Genomic DNA, 18675 nt, shown 5'->3' on the forward strand with positions numbered 1-18675 from the left:
GGAGCTTGGAGGACAGAGGCTCTGGCTTAACAAGACTGGTTCACCTGGAAGACCAGCTGGGCCTCTCAGGCTGCCTTCCAGGGTCTCGATTTTGTCTTTCTGTAGAGTTTTCTTTACACAAGTGTTGGGGACTTACAAAAGAACTTGTATAACATACACAGGAAATCAGTCCTAACAGTGAACACCTGTACCCCTGCTGCTCACTGGTGACTCGAGGACATGATCAGTGCCCTCCCAGCCCCATGCCCAGGGCTAGCCTCTGACTTGAATTTTCCTGTTTCAGCTCACCACTTTAAAAAAAAAAAAAACAGGCTGGGCCCAGTGGCTCACACCTGTAATCCCAACACTTTGGGAGGCCAAGGCAGGCGAATCACCTGAAGTCAGGAGTTTGAGACCAGCCTGGCCAACATGGCGAAACCCCATCTCTACTAAAAATACAAAACAAAAAATCGCTGGGTGTGGCGGTGCATGCCTGAAATCCCAGCTACTCAGGAGTCTGAGGCAGGAGAATTGCTTGAACCCAGGAGGCGGAGATTGCAGTGAGCCAAGTCACGCCACTGCACTCCAGCCTGGGTGACAGGGCAAGACTGTCTCAAAATAATTATTATTATTATTATTGCTATCTCAACATATATATGTGTATCCCCGAATAGTGTTTTCTTGGGATTTATTTTTGAGACCTTGATAAAGTACATGTTACCATCATAATCAAGTCTTGATGTGCAGTCTTTTTCATCACATTTCCCATGGCATTGTGAGTAGCTGTCATTTGTCATTTTTTTATTTTTTTATTTTATTTTCTTTTTTAGAGACGGGGTCTCGCTATGTTGCCCAGGCTGGAGTGCAGTGGCTATTCACAGGTGCGATCCCACTACTGATCAGCACAGGAGCTTTGACCTGCTCCATTTCCAACCTGGGCTGGTTCACCCCTCCTTAGGTAACCTAGTGGTCCCCTGCTCCCGGGAGGTCACCATATCGATGCCGAATTTAGTGTGGACACCCGATCAGCATAGCGCACTACAGCCCAGAACTCCTGGGCTCAAGAGATCCTCCCACCTCAGCCTCCCGAGTAGCTGGGACTACAGGCACATGCCACCACGCCTGGCCATTTGTCATTATTATTGCTGAATGGAATATGCCCCCATGGAGGTAAGCACGCCACCGTGGCGGGCATTCGGAGCTGTTACCAGAACGCCACTGCAGCCCACCCCACACCCGGCGTGCACAGCCAGGCTTCTCTGCGATGTGCACCTGGGAGAGGACTCCCCGCATCGTGGGGTGTGTGTACCTTGTGGCCAGTGAAGACAGGTGGAGGTGACTGTCCTCACTGTGTTGTTCACGTCCGTAAGCAGATGGCAGGAGGGCCGCCCTGCACTCGTGCCCCCCAGCCGCCGCCGGGCTGTCTTCCCACCACTCCTGTGGTGTTGCACGTGTCTCCTGTGCCGCGGCCTCCATCACTGACGCAGCAGCGCCTCTTTCCATAGGCTTTGTTGGCCAGTTTCCTCATTGTTTTCTTTTACTGTTAATTTTTTTCGTTAAAGTAGTTTATATACATACTTAAAAACATTGTTCCGATCAGCCTATGATGAAAACTAGCAGGTCCGCTTTTTCTTTCCAGCCTCTCCAGAGAACAATTTGCAGCTCTTCTCAGTATTCTGGTGTTTACCTCCGTATTTCTTTTTTTTTTTTTTTTTTTTTAGACAGAATCTTGTTGTGTCACCAGGCGCCAGGCTGGAGTGCAGTGGCACGATCTCAGCTCACCACAACCTCTGCCTCCTGGGTTCAAGTAATTCTCCTGCGTCAGCCTCCCGGGTAGCTGGGACTACAGGCACACGCCACCACACCCAGCTAATTTTTTTTGTATCTTTATTAGAGATGGGGTTTCACCATGTTGGCCAGGATGGTCTCGATCTCTTTCCCTTGTGATCCGCACATTGGCGTATTTCTAAATAATGTGTAGTGCTATTTCTTAATGTATTGAGTTAGATATTCTGTGTTATTTGTTTTGATAGATGAAGGTCAAGTGTTCTTACACGCTCACACAGTCTGTCCTCACCCCACCCATCACCCACATACAGTTAAAGCTCACGTTTTTATTAAATCAGTGACACAGTTTACACGATGATGCCTTCAAAACCATCATTTACCTTTGAGTCAAGTGATATACTTCATTTTCTTTTCTATATAGCTTTTTGTTTTTCCTGGAATTAATGATTGTCTGGTCTTTATACTTGCTTTATTTTCTGTCTTCATGGACTAATTTTTTCCAAATGATTCCAGAATCTGCCATGCACCTACCGTTAATTTTTTTCTGAACAAATACTTAGTTGTGTCAGGCCATCTATCCATGCCCCCCTCTTTTTTTTTTTTTTTGAAATGAAGTCTTGCTCTGTCACCCAGGTATAATCTCAGCTCACTGCAGCTTCCACCTCCTGAGTTCAAGTGATTGTCCTGCCTCAGCCTCCCAAGTAGCTGGGATCACACCTGGCTAGTTTTGTATTTTTAGTAGAGACAAGGTTTTGCCACATTGCCAGGCTGGTCTTGAACTCCTGACCTCAAGTGATCCACATACCTCAGCCTCCCAAAGTGCTGGGATTACAGGTGTGAGCCACCACGCCTGGCCTTTGCCTGTTTGTTTCCTAGAGCTTCTGTCCCCCTGCTCCTGCCAGGCCCCGTGGGATGTTCTGCTGACATCCTGGAACCCCCACAAGGTTGGGCCTCCTGGCTCCCAAGTTCAGTTTTCTATTTTCTTTTTTTTTTTTTTTTTTTTTTTTTTTTCCTTTTTTGCTAAATGAGATGCATACTCCAGGATCTTCCTAAAATATGATTCACAGAAGATAAATTTCCTAAGTGTTTTTATGTCTCAAGATGTCTCTACTGTCCTCCACACTTGATTAATAGTTTGGCTGGGTATGAAATCGAGTTAGTCATTTTCCCTCTGCCTTTTGACGACTGTGCTCCATTGGTTTCTAACATACGGTGATGGAGAAGCAAGCCCTTTTATTTATTGCTTTTTCTGTCCAGATGCTTCAAGGGTCAACTTTTTAGTCCTCTGTTGGGTCCACACATTCATTTGCTTGGCACCTGGTAAGCCCTTTCAGTCTCAGTGAATTGTGTACTCTAATTCTGGTTATTTCTCTCATCATCTCTTGTCCTCTGTTTTCTCACTCCCCTCTTTCTGGAGCCTTGCTGGCAGGCACTTGGAGCACCTGAATGGATAGACCCTGCTGGAGAGTGACAGACACAAAGGCCCCCGCTTTGTGGGGTCCCAGATGTCAGTGCAGGGATGACTGCTGTGGACCACAGACCATTCAACTTCCTGCAGGGAGTGCAGGGAAGGGATTAGATGAGCCTGGGCTCCTGAGGGGAGGGGCTGGGAACAACCTTGAGTGCACAGAACATTCTTCAAACCTCAGAGCCATGAGCCACCCCCTTGGCACCTCCAGAGAACATATGTCAGAGAGCTGCCTAGATCTGGAGTGGGCCATTTGGGGAGTCCTCTGCACCTCACCATACCCCGCCCTCTGCCTGCTTGTTTGACGCTTCCTCCCCACCTTTTGGCAGATGACAGACTGGAACGTAAACAGCAGATGCATCTGGCAATGCATGCAGTGGAGGAAAGAGGATGGGGCTTGGGAGGTGGGACAGCGTGAGGCGAAGCTGGGGCACCAGGGCAGAAGATGACCAGGACGGGCCTGTGGCCAGCAGTGCCTGCTGTGTTCAGCAGAGTGAAGGGGACAAGGCAGTAGGGAGGGAAGGGCTCCGCATGGTGGGCATGGGACTGGCTGCCTCTGGCGCCTGAAGAGGCCCACTGACTGGAGAGGTGTGCCAGGCAGGGGTAGAAAGGAACAGGACAGTGGCCAAGGGCAGGTCACCCCACCTGGCTCAGCTGTCACATCTACAGAAAAGGGTGGGGACACCAACATTTGGCTGCCTCATAGGCAGCTTCTAGGGTCTACCTGGCCGTTTGTCTCTACCACAGGCCATGTCTAGGGGACAGAATCAGGGGACCCAGTGCATGCCAATGTTCTGAGCGTAGAAGGTGCAAAAGATGGTGTAAGTCTCTTGACCTTAGACCACGGGCCTCAGTCGGCTCCTCAGGCTCCCCCAGTCTCGGTGTCCATTGTGCCATTTTGCTATAAGATGCAGAGCCACTGGGCCAGCACTGCTAATGAGAAGATGCACGTCTTTGCACACACCTGCCTCCCTGGTGTGGGTCCCCAGCAGCTGTCCCTGCAGCAGGAGGCCTTGGTCCAGAAGGGTTATGTGGGACATGGGTGCAGGAAGGACTGGTGAGGCTGACAGGCCTGATCATTCCAGGGACCATGAGGGTTTCGGCTGTCTCAGGTGCCCTTGCCCTTGTTGGTGCCTGCTGGGCCTCCTGTGCATAGAAGGCGTTGGCAGAGGAGAGAGGCCAGGCCTGGGGCTGTAAAGGAGAAAGCCTCGCCTCCAGTGCTCTGAGGGCCCCAGACTTTGACAGCTTCCAAATGAGTGCCCGTCTTGAGCAGCTCACCCTCCCAGCTTTTTCAGAAACCCAAGAGTAAATTGCTCACAGCTTCTGTAAGTGGCTCACACACAAAGAAAAAGGCCAAGTCATTTTAGTGCCTGGAGAGCTCATGATGGAGGCATGCCTCGGGCTGCAGGGATGGTCCCTGAGTGGGTGTGGGACTGGGGCTGAAGGACCCGCCTGTGGATGCAGGGTGCTGAACATGGGAGAGGAGTTGAGATGGGTGTGCTTCCTGGACGGGGCCTGCTGAACCATGCACAGTGCATCCTTGTCCTCAGAGTCCCTCTTGGGGCCAAAGTCCTTATGGCCGACTCACAGGGTCATAGAGTGGCTAGGAGGGCAAGCCTGTCAGTTGGTTGACACATCACACTGTGGTTTTCTGTGTTCAGCCCACACTGGCCTGTCTCCATCCATTCGGTCAGGACCCACAGGAGGGTGGCGAGGAGGTGCACATGGCCCTGTGCCTCCCCTGGACTCAGGGTCAGCTATGAAGGGCGTGGATGGTCTCTCTTCTGAGCAGTCAGGGCCTTGTGAGCCCGACACAGGAGCAGAAGCCTGCCCTGGCTGCCCCAGGCCCTCACTCACTGGGCCTTGATCATTTTCGATTCTAAGGTGTTTGTCTTACCTGCTAACTGAAGGAGAAGGTCCCGCCCTCAGGCCCTTGAGGCCGGAAGTGCCCAGGAGCTGCTGCCGTCAGCTCGGATGGGAGGTACTAGGCAGGCGGTGGGTGCAGGGTGCTTGGGAAGGGCCAGGTGTGCCTTGGGGCGTGTGAGGTCTGAGCCTGGGGTCGGCAGCTCAGTCCTGCCGGGTCCTCCCTACACCACGTTTGCTGGGAGCTCCTCAAGGGTTCTGCCTTGGCAGGACCCTGGGGTAGGTTGTGGCCTGGGTCTGGAGGTGACCCTGGCTGGCCCCTGCCCACCCTCTGCTCCTGCTGAGTGGCTCCTTGGGTGGCACTGTGCCCATGCTGTAATCAGCTCGTGAGCACTGCTGGTCTCAGGCGGCCATGGCTCTGGGACCTCCCTGGATGAAGTATTAGTGGCTCCGCCCACCAGCAGGAGAAAGGTTGTCCCTCCAGAGGAGCCGTGCCAGGCACTGCAGGGCGACGTGGTGGTCACCCTGGGTAGCCATATGACTGTAGCATGCTCCTTGGCATCTCTGATGCTGGTTTTGAAACGGCTGTTTCGAGAGCTAAATGCAGGGGTTGGTCAGCATCAGAGGTGAAGCCCAAACTCCTGAGTGGGGACCTTAACTCAGAGCAGCCCCAGGCGCCCCCTCATGCTGCGTCACAGCCCTCACCACCTCTCCCGTCTCCTTGCAGGAAGTTCTACTACATCACCCTGCTGCGAGACCCCGTGTCCCGCTACCTGAGTGAGTGGCGGCATGTGCAGAGGGGGGCCACGTGGAAGACGTCGCTGCACATGTGTGACGGGCGCACGCCCACGCCCGAGGAGCTGCCGCCCTGCTACGAGGGCACGGACTGGTCGGGCTGCACGCTGCAGGAGTTCATGGACTGCCCGTACAACCTGGCCAACAACCGCCAGGTGCGCATGCTGGCCGACCTGAGCCTGGTGGGCTGCTACAACCTGTCCTTCATCCCCGAGGGCAAGCGGGCCCAGCTGCTGCTCGAGAGCGCCAAGAAGAACCTGCGGGGCATGGCCTTCTTCGGCCTGACCGAGTTCCAGCGCAAGACGCAGTACCTGTTCGAGCGGACGTTCAACCTCAAGTTCATCCGGCCCTTCATGCAGTACAACAGCACGCGGGCGGGCGGCGTGGAGGTGGACGAGGACACCATCCGGCGCATCGAGGAGCTCAACGACCTGGACATGCAGCTGTACGACTATGCCAAGGACCTCTTCCAGCAGCGCTACCAGTATAAGCGGCAGCTGGAGCGCAGGGAGCAGCGCCTGAGGAGCCGCGAGGAGCACCTGCTGCACCGGGCCAAGGAGGCACTGCCGCGGGAGGACGCCGAGGAGCCGGGCCGCGTGCCCACCGAGGACTACATGAGCCACATCATTGAGAAGTGGTAGTGGCGGTGGTGGCCATGGGGAGGCCTCTCGGGGGATGTGGGGGGTAAAACAGGACAGACGACAGGGCCACCCAAGACTGTCACGGGAAGAGCAGCCCACACCTGCTCCACGGAGGTAGCTGCATCCTGAAAGAAAAACAGCAGGGACGTGGTGCAGCTGGGCGGGGGCGGGGGTGAGGAATCAACAGGGGCAGCCCAGTGGGTCCGAGGAAAGCGTGCTCCAAGGATGCCACGGGCAGGGCAGGGCAGGGCCTCCAGAGCAGGGGTTGTGCCTGCTCTCCTGGCCCCCTTGGGTTTATCACGAAAACTGAAGGTTTGCACAAGAGACAAGGACAGCGGAAAGTGGACCTGCCAGGCTGGGAGTGTGTCCCTCACCAACTATGCACACCGCTCGCTCTCAGCTCCGCAGTCCAGGCCGCTAGGAGTGAGACCAGCTTCCCGCAACTGCCCCAGCTCCAGGCCATCTCATAGCCCCTCCCTCTCTGGCTGCCCGCAATGCCCCAGGGCCTGGGGAGCCTCCCCCAACCCGCTCACTCATCCGTAGCTCCCTCAATTCAGGGCCCACCCCATCTGAGGCAGAGAACACTCGAGTCCAGCCCCCAGGAAGCCCACTCCCCTCTCTGGTCCATGGTCAGAATCCACAGTCCTGCTCCATGCTTTGGGTCAGGAGGCCAAAGCTGACGTTCAGGCCCCCACCTACTTCCTGCAGTCCTCAGACCAAGGCGGGGTTTAGGGAGTGGGCTCAGGCAGCATTACAGCTGCCTGTTGGCAGACTGGCAGCCCAGGAGTGACGAGGCTCTGGCCAGGGATCCTGCCACTTGTGCCTGAGTCCCCGGCTTTGGAGGTGACCACACGGGCACACCTGGCTCAGACAGGGAGAGCTGGAACCGAGAGCTCCCCTGTGTCTGTTCTCCTTTCTGACCCACTGGGATTTGCTGGCAGGCTGCTCCGGCCCCATCACCGAGACATGTACTTGAGAGCTCAAATACCACTGCTCCCACCAGTATGTGGATGAAGTTCACCAGGCTTCCATCGGCTGGAGCCTGGGACCATAGCCCCTGCCCAGGAGCCATCCCCTCAGGCCACAATGGATGGCCGGGAACGGGGACTCGAGCCTTCACATTCTCAACTAGCCTTGGCAAAACAGCTATAGGTGGCTTCCCTGTCACCAGATACTCAGCCCTCCCCACCCCCTTGCAAAAGGCTGGCCATGCTCTGTTCCAGCAGCACCACAGGTTTCCCCGCCGGCTGCGATTGCCCTCCTAAAAGCCATGTTGCATATCTGTTGTAAGCGCCTGCCCTGTGCCCTGTCCCATCCCTTGTGCCCTAGAAAGCCAGGCTGGAGTCTGTAGGAGGGCCCACCCAGGTGCCCTGGGTCCCCCAGATAGCAGATTGGTGTGCTCAGGCTGTAGGCTGACTCAGAGGCAGGGCGGTGGGCTCTGCAGGCCAACTGGCTGGGACTCGCAGTGGTCCTCTCTCCTGCCCCCGCTTTCACTCAGCCACTGCAACTGCCCCGCCATAGGGTGGAGACGTGGGTGGGTCACCATGGGCATGGGCACAAGCGCCTTCCTCAGTACAGGAAAGTGTGGTCAGATGAGGCTGCTGCCGCTGAGGTCTGGCATGCAGGCCCCTGGCCCCATTTTACTTTGGGGAGCAAGGACAGGGTGGTCAACAGCACAGGGTGGATGGCACAGTGCAGGACCACCTCCCTGGTAGGAGTGTCACAGTAAGGAAGCGGGTGCCACAAGGGAATTTAGTGGTATGGTTCTTTCAAAGGGAGGTCAGGGTCACTGGGAATCTGCTTGGACACAACACTGGGGCGGGGTGCGCTACTGGGAGCAGGAAGAACGTGTTCAGGGGAGCATGGGGGTCTTGCACAAGCCACGTGGGGCACCATGGCCTCCCAGCAGGAGGTACACACCCAGCCAGAGGCCTGGCTTAAGGTGACCCCTCCACCATGGCCTTCCTGGGCACGCGGGCTCGAGCGTAGGTTCTGTTTTGTACATATTGGAATATGTGTTAACTTATGCCCTGCGTCCCAACTCACAGAAGCACGGGTCTCTCCTCAGTCTCTTTGCTGCACTTGGAAAGCAGTCTCCTCTTAAGCCAGCACCAGGCGGAGGGTTCAGAGGCGGCGGCAGCTGGCAGTGCCCTTAGCCCCCGAGTGGTCCAGCCTGGCACTTCCCATTCAGACCACCTGCTTTGGGTCAACAGTTCCTTTGCCTGCAGCATCTCCTACATTGTAAGGACTCTGTCCACCTGGGGGATGGAAGCAGGCAGGCAGCGGAGCTAACAGTGTAGTCACCAGGACCCCCAGACCTGCAAACGTCCCCTGGAGGGGGAAGCCAGGAACAGCAGAACTTCCTACACAAGGCTGTGAACTTTTCGGGAACTGGAACTGTTTAACTTGAACCCAGGATCGTTTAAAGCTTTATTTATTTATAGCTTCTTCTTTAAAAAAACAAAGTGTTGAGAAGAAAATTTTTTGGTTATTCATACAAAAAAACAAGTTAATGATGGAAAAGCAAGTCATAATCATCTAATTGTTTTTGTCTAGGTCAAGAATGAATGTTAGCCGATGAAATAAACCCTGACAAGGAGTGGCAGGTGTGCTGTGGTCTCTGGGCACAGCTGCCCCTGCCAGTGGGGTCTCACACGGAGGCCCGAGGGTGGGGTGCTTCGCACAGGTGCAGGTGGCTCAGTGAGCGAAGTTACATTAAGTAATGCGTTCTGAAAGAAAAAATGGGGCTTTGTCATCACCAGAAAGAGGAACCACTTATTAATCATTAATGACAGCATTGGGGAAGATGACACCAGTTGAGAGGGAGGCTGGCGCCATTCAGTTACATCCTCATTAACCTCTTCCCTCCCTGTCTTTTGAAATTTCGAAAGATTTCAGATGACAAAGAGGGTGGAGGAATAGTTCATGGACACTCACATACTCTTAGCCGAAATTTGTCACCTTCTCTTACCCTGTGCCCACATTTTCTCATACATGCACACACTTTTCTGAAACATCTGAAAGTAGGTTGTGATCATCAGAATATCACATTCCTAAATCTATCAGCTCGTGTCTCCTAAGGACGTTCTCCCACAAAACTCAACCCGGTTCTCCAGGCCCCCAGATTGAATAGCAGTGATACAGCAATGTTTTCCAGTATCCGGACCTTCCATTTGTCCCAGAGACATCTTCAGAGCATTTCATAGCCCCAGGACCACACGGCCCTCCAGGTGCCTCTCCTGTCTCCCTGAATGGAGGAGAGTGCCAGCCACCCCTCCTTTTTTCCATCTTTCTTAGAATTGATGTATTTGACTCATACAGGCCAGCTGTCTTAAAAGGTCTGCAGATGTCAGTTTCCTAGTGGTCAGATTTGCTGAAACTGGGCAGGAAGGTCCTTGGGCAAGGCACCTTCCATCAGCCCAGGGGAGCTGTGGCTCAGCTCCCTGGACCAGGGAAGTCCAGCCTCCCGGCAGCCTCCCCACTGGGCCCCTGAGGCAAGCCAGCCATATTAGTCACCTGCCAGCTCGTACCCGCCACCATCCCAGTGACAAAGGTCACTGGGGTGTTTCTGGGAGGGTCACGGCACAAGTAGGGCAGGAGACAGAACGTAGCTGCCCTTTTAAAACCCCAGTCTCAGACTCCAGCCAACACCTGCTTGTGCCCAGGTACAGTCTGCGGAAGGGAGGAGCAGAGGTCAGACTCCAAGAGGAACTCCCGGGTGCTTCCCAGACACTTCATGCGGAGCTTTATTTGGGGTATGGACCAGCCCTCAGCCTGGCCTCTCTCTGGGAAGCTGTGATGAAAACTTCCTCCACTTTCTGATAGCACCACTGGGCTCTGTAGGGCCACTGCCATGATCAAAGGTGAAATCAGACCTGAAAATACCTCACCCAAAACGGGGGTTCTCCTCTTCCTGCTTCTGTTTAAAGTTGAAGGCCACTTTTATTTATTTATTTAATTTGTTTATTTTGAGATGGAGTCTCATTCTGTCACCCAGGCTGGAGTGCAGTGGCACGATCTCAGTTCACTGCGACCTCTGCCTCCCGGGTTCAAGCGATTCTCCTGCCTCAGCCTCCCAAGTAGCTGGGACTACAGGCACGTGCCACCACGCCTGGCTGATTTTTATATTTTTATATTTTATATTTTTATATTTTAGTAGAGACAGGGTTTCACCTTGTTGGCCAGGCTGGTCTCTAACTCCCAACCTCTTGATCCGCTCACCTCAGCCTCCCAAAGTGCTGGGACTTCAGGCATGAGCCATGGCGCCTGGCTGAAGGCCATTTTATTAAACTCCACCTGCGGCTGGGTGCGGTGGCTCACACCTGTAATCCCAACATTTTGGGAGGCTGAGGCGGGCAGATCACTTGCAATCAGGAGTTCAAGACCAGCCTGGCCAACATGGCGAAACCCCGTCTCTACCAAAAATATAAAAAATTAGCTGGGCATGGTGGCACGCACCTGTAGTCCCAGCTACTTGGGAGGCTGAGGCAAGGGAATCACTTGAACCTGGAGGTGGAGGTTGCAGTGAGCCAAGATCGTGCCACTGCACTCCAGACTGGTGACAGAATGAGACTCTGTCTCAAAAAATATGTAAAGAAATAAAGTCCACCTGAGCCAAAGACCCAGGAGGCTCTGGTCTGCCCCCTACCCAGGCCTCATCCCCACTTCCTGTCTGCTAGCCCAGAGTCCCCACTGTGAGCATTCAGCTCACCCAGTCCTCCGAGGTCCCCTGTCCCCTTCTATCCTGCAGGGAAGCCCACATCTGTCCTTGCTCCCGGGCCTCTGGTCTTGGACAAAGGCAGCCCCTCCACCCAACCTCGTGGCCAGCACAACTTGCCCAATCCCTCCCGCCCCGCTGTTCAATCTTCACACCTGAAGCTGCAGCCATGGCCAGCTGCCTCTGGATGGGCCTGCTGGGCCTGCTCCCCACTGCTACCCTTGGGCTCCATGCCAGCGCCATCAGGCCAGCACTGGTCCTCACACCTGCCAGTTGGGGGCACCTCTGCACACAGCGCTGTGTTCTCTTCCTCAGGCCACCCAGGCCCCCACTACCCCGACCTAGGCATGGTCTCCCAGGTGCCTGGCTTGGGGCCCCTGGTCCCCTTCATTGTGGCACAGAGAGGAGCCCATCCTCAGGCCACTCTCGCAAAGGTGGGAACCCCAAGTCCTCTTCTGGGAGTGTACACCTGGACTTGGGGAGCTTCCACACTAAGATGACTCGGGAGACACATGGCGTATTCATGACATGAGGACATCTTCCTAGGAGGGCCTCAGCTCAGGGGAGAGCCTGGGTCTGGCTCCCATGACCTGCAGCTGCAGCCGCAGCAGAGAAGCCTACAGGAGTCGCTTTGTTAGAGCAGGGCTGGGTTCCAAGTGGACCGCTGGCTGCTGTTTACACCTGTGCCTCTGTTTTCTTCTCTGTGAAATGGGAAGGCTGGGCTGGACACGGTGGCTCATACCTATAATCTCAATGCTTTGGGAGGCCGAGGCTGATGGGTCACCTGAGGCCAGGATTTCAAGACCAACCTGGCCAACATGGCAAAACTCTGTCCCTGCTAAAAATACAAAAAGTAGCCGGGAGAGACGGCGGGCGCCTGTAATCCCAGCTCCTGGAGAATTTGAGGCAGAAGAATCACTTGAACCCAGGAGGCAGAGGTTGCAGTAAGTCAAGATCTCACCACTGCACTCCAGCCTGGGAGCCTGGGAGCCTGGGTGACAGAGCGAGACTCCATATCAAAAAAAAAAAAAAAAAAAAAATAGAAAGAAATGGGAAGGCTGCTGTGAGTATCCGGCTGAATCCGGGAGCCAGGCCGCGCCCCACACCTGCCCACAGAGGCAGACAACACTGACCACGAATGAGTCAGCTGGGGGCTTGTTGAAAGCACAGAGCCGGGCCCCACCTGCCTCCTTGCCGCTGCCAAGCAAAGCCATGTGGGCCCGGCCTCTCCTGTGGGCCCACCCATGCACTGTCCCTCTCTCTCCCTCTCTTTCCCCCAGAGGGCCATGACAGTTTTCCAGCCAGCCCCGCCCGGCCCTGCCACCCTGCTCCCAGGATGTGGAGCTGGATGCGCTGAGGGCGCCTGTCCGCGTCGCTCCTGCGGCCCTGCGTGCTGTGGCCTCTCCCTGGGCTCCAGCTCTGTCTGCACCATCACTCCCTGCTCAGCCCCACGCCTGGGGCTTCAGGTGGGACCTGGGCTCCTGGGGCAGACCCAGAGGAGGGTCTGAATGTACTCAGCACTGCCCAGACTTGCCCAAAACATGTCCTCTTTAAAGAAACTGCACACATCCTGTTAAGCCGCTCATCCCCTAGCAGGGACAGGGCGCTCACACACGGTCCCCTCACCCCGCCTCGTAGAGGGGTCATTGGTCTCACCAGGACCGCCAGCCTCTGCCCTCAGCAGCTCCACTTCAGGGGTGACCAGGGCGGCTGGAACTCGGGGTCTAGTCTCTTGGCTTGGGTGAGACACACAGACCCCTTCTGGGGCCTGGTCTGTCCCCTCTGATGCCCTGCTCTGAGTCCCCATCTCAGCCCAGGTCCCCCTTGCGCCCCAGCCGTGTCTGAGCGGCCGTGTTTGCTGCACTGCACCCGGCCGGCCCGCCGCCTGCTCCTCGAGGGGTTCCAGGCAGGCGCCAGGGCCCCTCTCCCAGCGCCATGGAGGGCTGAGGCGGGGTGTCTTCCCTTTCACCTGTGCCCCAGACTTTCCCTCCCGTTGCACCTTCTCGCTGTCCCCTGCGACAGGGCGTCCTCACTGCCCGTCCCCCCACCCCACTCTGTGGCTCCTCGGAGCCGTGTGACTTCTGTGCAAGAGGAAGCCCGGGGACTTTGGGAAACACTTTTCTTTCTCAAACAAAAAGCCAGGCATTCAAGACAAGCCTCCCCAAGACTCCAGGGAGTCGGCCTGGAGCCGCGCGGCTCAGGCTCAGGAATGCTCCTTTGTTCCCTGCGGTGCCCGCCCTGCCCCCAGCCCCGGGAGCGCCAGGCCACGTCGTGGCGAGGGCTGAGTCGGTGGCCCATCGCCGCTGCACAGCGTCCCCTCCCTGGAGCGCGCGGCCTGACCATGCCTCAGGCACAGGAAGGGCTGGAAGGGACCCCGGGCTCCGGGAGAAGGACCTCAGGAGAGCTGGCAGAGCTAACGAAGGCCGCCTGTGTGACCCACGCGCTAGCTTAGGAAGCGGCCCTGCGCAGCCTGGCTGCTGCCTCGGGTTTTCCAAAGGTGCCACTCGGGGAGTGGCCGGAAGTCGGTCCCTTTCCAGCGGGCACTCTATGAGGGCAGGGGTTTTTCTACCTGGAAGATCTGAAACCCTGGCATCCGGCAGAGCCTGCTAGCTGTGCCTGGTAGTTGTTCTCCTCTCCTCCCCTAGTAGCAGAACCACGCTACCTATCAGCTGGAACACAGCCAGGAGCAAGACTACACTTTCCAGGACCCTTTACAATGACACGGACTGTCACTACACCCTGTGGCCAGTGTGCAAAAGGACATATTCCTTGCAGCTTTGGGAGACAATCCTGAAAGAGAAGCAACATGCCCTCCCTCCCCTTCTCCTCCTGAATGGCCACAATGAGGGTGTGATGGCTGGAGCTCAAGCAGCCATATTGGGCCAGGAAGTAGATGCCATGTGGTGAGAGTGGTCACAAGAAGTAGGTACCTGATGATTGTGGAACCACCCTAACAACTTTGGGCTGCCTATCTTCAACTTTATCCATGTAAAAGAGAAATAAGTGTGTTCTGGCTGGGCACGGTGGCTCACATCTGTAATCCCAGCACTTTGGGAGGCCAAGGCAGGTGGATAACCTGAGGTCAGGAGTTTGAGACTGGCCTGGCCTACATGGTGAAACCCTGTCTCTACTAAAAATACAAAAATTAGCCAGGTGTGGTGGTGCACCTGTAGTCCCAGCTACTCAGGAGGCCGAGGCAGGAGAACACTTGAACTGGGGAGGTGGAGGTTGCGGTGAGCCAAGATTGTGCCACTGCACTCCAGCCTGGGCAACAGAGTGAGCTCCGTCCAAAAGGAAAGAAAAGAAAAGAAAGAAAGGAAGGAAGGAGGGAAGAGAGAGAGAGAAAGAGTGTACCTTGTTAAGACCACCATTGCTTGGGGTTTCTGTCACTCTCAACTGAACCTAATGCTAACACTAGTCCTGCCACTAATGCTCAAATTGCTGCAAAGAGCACGGCTGGAGGCCGAAGCCCATGTAACAACGCCTCCTTCCCACCAGCTCCTCAAGACACTGCTGCTGTTCCTGGCGTCATTTACGTGGAAGTGTTAAAAGGCCCAGAGTGGGAAAGGAGTTTTTTCCTTTTGTACGTTTTGATTTTTGGACCATGTGAATGAGGCCAGATGCAGTGGCTCACACCTCGAATCCCAGCACTTTGGGAGGCTGAGGCGGGAGGATTGCTTGAGGCCAAGGGTTCCAGACAAACCCGGGCAACATGGCAATACCTGTCTCTACCAAAAAAATAAATAAAATGAGACAGCAGTGCTGATACCCGCCTGTAGTCCCAGCCACTTGGGAGGCTGAGGCGGGAGGGTTGCTTGAACACAGGAGTTGGGGGTTGTCCTGAGCTGAGATTAAGCCAATTCACTCCAGCCTGGGTGATAGAGACCCTGCCTTACAAAAGAAAAAGAAAAAAGAAGAGAAGAGGAAAGATGAAAGAGAAAGGAAGGAGGGAGAGAGGGAGGGAGGGAAGGAGGAGGGAGGAGGGAGGGAGGGAGGGAGGGAAGGAGGGAGGGAGGAAGAGAGGGAGAGAGGGAGGGAGGGAGGGAGGAGGGAGGGAGGGAGGGAGGGAAGGAGAAAGAGGAAGAAAAATCGAACATGCATGAATTCCCCATTCAAAACATAAATAGCTGGAAATAAGAACAAAAGCAAAATGGAAGGGAAGATTAACACTAAATTAGTGACAGGGATTTTCTCAAAATTGCAAGATGGGGACTTCTCAGGCTGGAGGAATAAGGGAACATCAGCTTTACCTAAAACAGTTGACATATTTTCACTAGAAAATAAGAGAAATAAGAACAACAATCGTCACCTCTGAGTGATAGGTACGTTTAAATATAAAAATGTATAACTTCATAAATCTATTAATCAACATGTATAAATATTGGAATCTTACATAAATATGCCTATATCTTATATAACAATAGTATATATTAGCAATATAAATAAATATAATAAAGAACAAATACATAATAAGGATACATGTTGTTCTTTGGGCTTTCCTGTGTGGTTATATGTCTCAAAATAAAATCATAATTTGAACAAGCCCGCCTGTGAAGCCAGTGCAGAAACCTGGGCTACCTCAGGCTGCTGGCTCCTGAAACAGGAAGGGACCTGGCACCCACAGCCAGGTGCAAGCATTCCCGGGACATGGACAGGGGACCAGGATGGTTGGCACCCCCTGGGTGGCCAGGTGCCATGAAGGCAGGGGAGCCGAGGGGCACAGGCTTTGAGCCGTTGTGCATCATGTTGCTGGATTAATCATAGTGCAATGGTGACACCAGTTCTGGTTCCCCGGGGTGGGCCCACCTTCCCCCACACATCTGTTTGCCCCCTTTCACAAGACCCCGCAAGACCAGCTGCTGCAGCCTCACCACACACAGCGCTGCCTGGGTGAGGGGATGCCCACAGAGCCAGGAATGCTGAGGGGGACACCTTGGTGGAAAGGGCCCTGCCTCCCGGACACAAGGATTGGCCGTGGTGTGATCACCAGAACCAATCAGATCACTGCCCAGGATTTGTTTGTTTGTTTTTTTGTTTTTTTTTTTTTTTTTTCAAATGAAATTTTGATCTGCCCCAGGCTAGAGTGCTGTGGTGCAATCTCAACTCACTGCACCCTCCACCACCTGGGTTCTAGTGATTCTCGTGCTGCAGCCTCCCAAGTAGCTGGGATTACAGGCACATGCCACAATGCCCAGCTAAAGTTTTGTTTTTTTTTTTTTCCTTTTGTACTTTTAGTAGAGATAGGGTTTGGCTAGGCTGGTTTTGAACTCCTGACCTCAGGTGATCCACCGACCTCAGCCTTCCAAAGTGCTGGGATTACAGGTGTGAGGCACCATGCCTGGCCTGGGAGTTTAGATTCTTGATTTGAATATTTTCCACTTCTCTAATGGAAACATTTCTTGCTGTACATTTGCCTCTCAACACTGCTTAAGCTGCCTTCTATAAATTTTAATTTTACATTTTTATTCTTAGTTCAAGTTTTAAATTTAATTTAAATTTTAAATTTCATTTTAAGACTTCCTCTTTAACTCATGGATTACCTAGAACGACACTGTTTAGTTTCCAAATGTTGGGAGATTTTTCTGTTATCTTTTTTATTGATTTATAGTTTTATTCCATTGTGGTCAGAGAACACATTCTGTATGATTTCAGTTCTTTTAAATTTGTTGAGATTTATCACCCAGTATATGGTCTGTCTTGGTCTCCGTTCCATGGGCACTTTAAAAGAAGGTAAATACTGCTGTGTTTGGGTGGAGTGTTTGTTTTGTGACAGAGTCTTGCTCTGTCGCCAGGCTGGAGTACAGTGGTACGATCTCAGTTCACTGCAACCTCCGTGTCCCAGGTTCAAGCTATTCTCCTGCCTCAGCCTCCCAAGTAGCTGGGACTACAGGCATGCGCCACCACGCCCGGCTAATTTTTGTATTTTTAGTGGAGACGGGGTTTCAGCATGTTGGCCAGGACAGTCTCCATCTCTTGATCTCGTGATCCACCCGCCTCGGCCTCCCAAACTGCTGGGATTACAGGCGTGAGTCACTGTGCCCAGCCGGGTGGAGTGTTTTATATATACCAGTTAAGTCTGTTTGTTATTGAATTCTTCTATATCCTTGCCAATTTCTGTCTAGCTGTTCTATCAATTTTTGAGAGGTACATTGAAGACACTAACTATAATTGTGGATTTATCTATTTCTCTTTTCTCTGTTTTGTTTCACATATTTTATAACTGTTTTGTCTGCTGCATGCACATTTAAAATTACAACGTCTTCCTGGTGGATTTTGACCAGTTTAGCATGATATATTTTCCCACACTATCTCTGGTAATTGTTTACTCTGAAGTCTGCCTTCTGATATTAATATTGTCACTCCTGCTTTCTTTTGATTAATGTTTGCACGATATATCAATTTTCCAGCCTTTTTTTTAATTGCATTTTAGGTTTTGGGGTACATGCGAAGCACATGCAAGATTGTTGCATAGGTACACACGTGGCAGTGTGATGTGCTGCCTTCCTCCCCATCGCCTGCATCTGGGGTTTCTCCCCATGCTCTCTCTCCCCAGCTCCCCAATTTTTCATCCTTTTGCTCTTAACTTCCCTACATTGTTGTTTTGGGGTTTTTTGTTTTTGTTTAGCTGGTTTGGTTTAGTTGTTTTTTTGCTTTTTGAGACATGGTCTCATTTTCTCGCCCAGGCTGGAGTGCAATGGCCCAATCAGAGCTCACAGCAGCCTCTACCTCCAGGGTTTAAGTGATCCTCCCACCTCGGCCTCCCAAGCACATGGGACCATAGGCACACACTGCTACACCTGCACATGCTGCTACATCTGGCTAATTTCTGTGTTTTTTGTAGAGACTGGGTTTCACCATGTTGCCCAGGCTGGTCTCAAACTCCTGGCCTCAAGCCTCCTTGCCTCAGCCTCCCAAAGTGCAATGATTATAGGTGTAAGCTGCCACACCGGGCCAGCCTATATTGTTTTATTTGAAGTCAGTTTCCTGTAGCAGCATAGAACTGGGGAACGTTTTTTAAATCCACTTTCCCTGTCTTTGTATTTTAATTGGTATATTTATACTGTTTACACTTAATATAATTATTGATATGTTAGGTAGGGCTTAAGTCAGACATTTTGTATTTTGTTTTCTTTTTGTTCTCTCTTTTTTCATTTTTCTGGGTTTTTTTCCTTGCCTTGGTGTGGTTTGGCTGAACATTTCTTTAGAATTCTATTTTCCTTTATCTGTAGTGTTTTTGAGTGTAACTTTAGATACAGCTTTTTTAGTGGTCTCTCTAATATTACATAAGATACACAATTTATCACAGTCTACTAGTGCCCCCGTTTTACCAGTTTGCATAAAGTATAGAAACCTTACCTCCCTTTTTTATATCCCCTTTTTCTTCCCCATTTATAATTGTCTTTTTTTTTTTTTTTTTTTTTTTT

At 53.0% G+C, this 18675-nt stretch overlaps 1 protein-coding gene across 1 annotated transcript in view; it reads left to right on the forward strand.

The window, feature by feature from the left end:
• The window catches only part of HS6ST1 (heparan sulfate 6-O-sulfotransferase 1), a 51333-nt gene extending 42200 nt beyond the window's left edge, over window positions 1-9133 (forward strand). The window contains exon 2 of the mRNA XM_032263980.1: window positions 5826-9133. Coding sequence (XP_032119871.1) covers window positions 5826-6534 — 709 coding nt within the window. The 3' untranslated portion in view covers window positions 6535-9133. The remainder of the gene's footprint in view (window positions 1-5825) is intronic.
• The last annotated feature ends 9542 nt before the right edge of the window (window positions 9134-18675 follow it).

This window comes from Sapajus apella, unplaced genomic scaffold (assembly GCF_009761245.1).
Source record: "Sapajus apella isolate SASKATOON/1434 unplaced genomic scaffold, GSC_monkey_1.0 scaffold140, whole genome shotgun sequence".
NCBI lineage: Eukaryota > Metazoa > Chordata > Mammalia > Primates > Cebidae > Sapajus > Sapajus apella.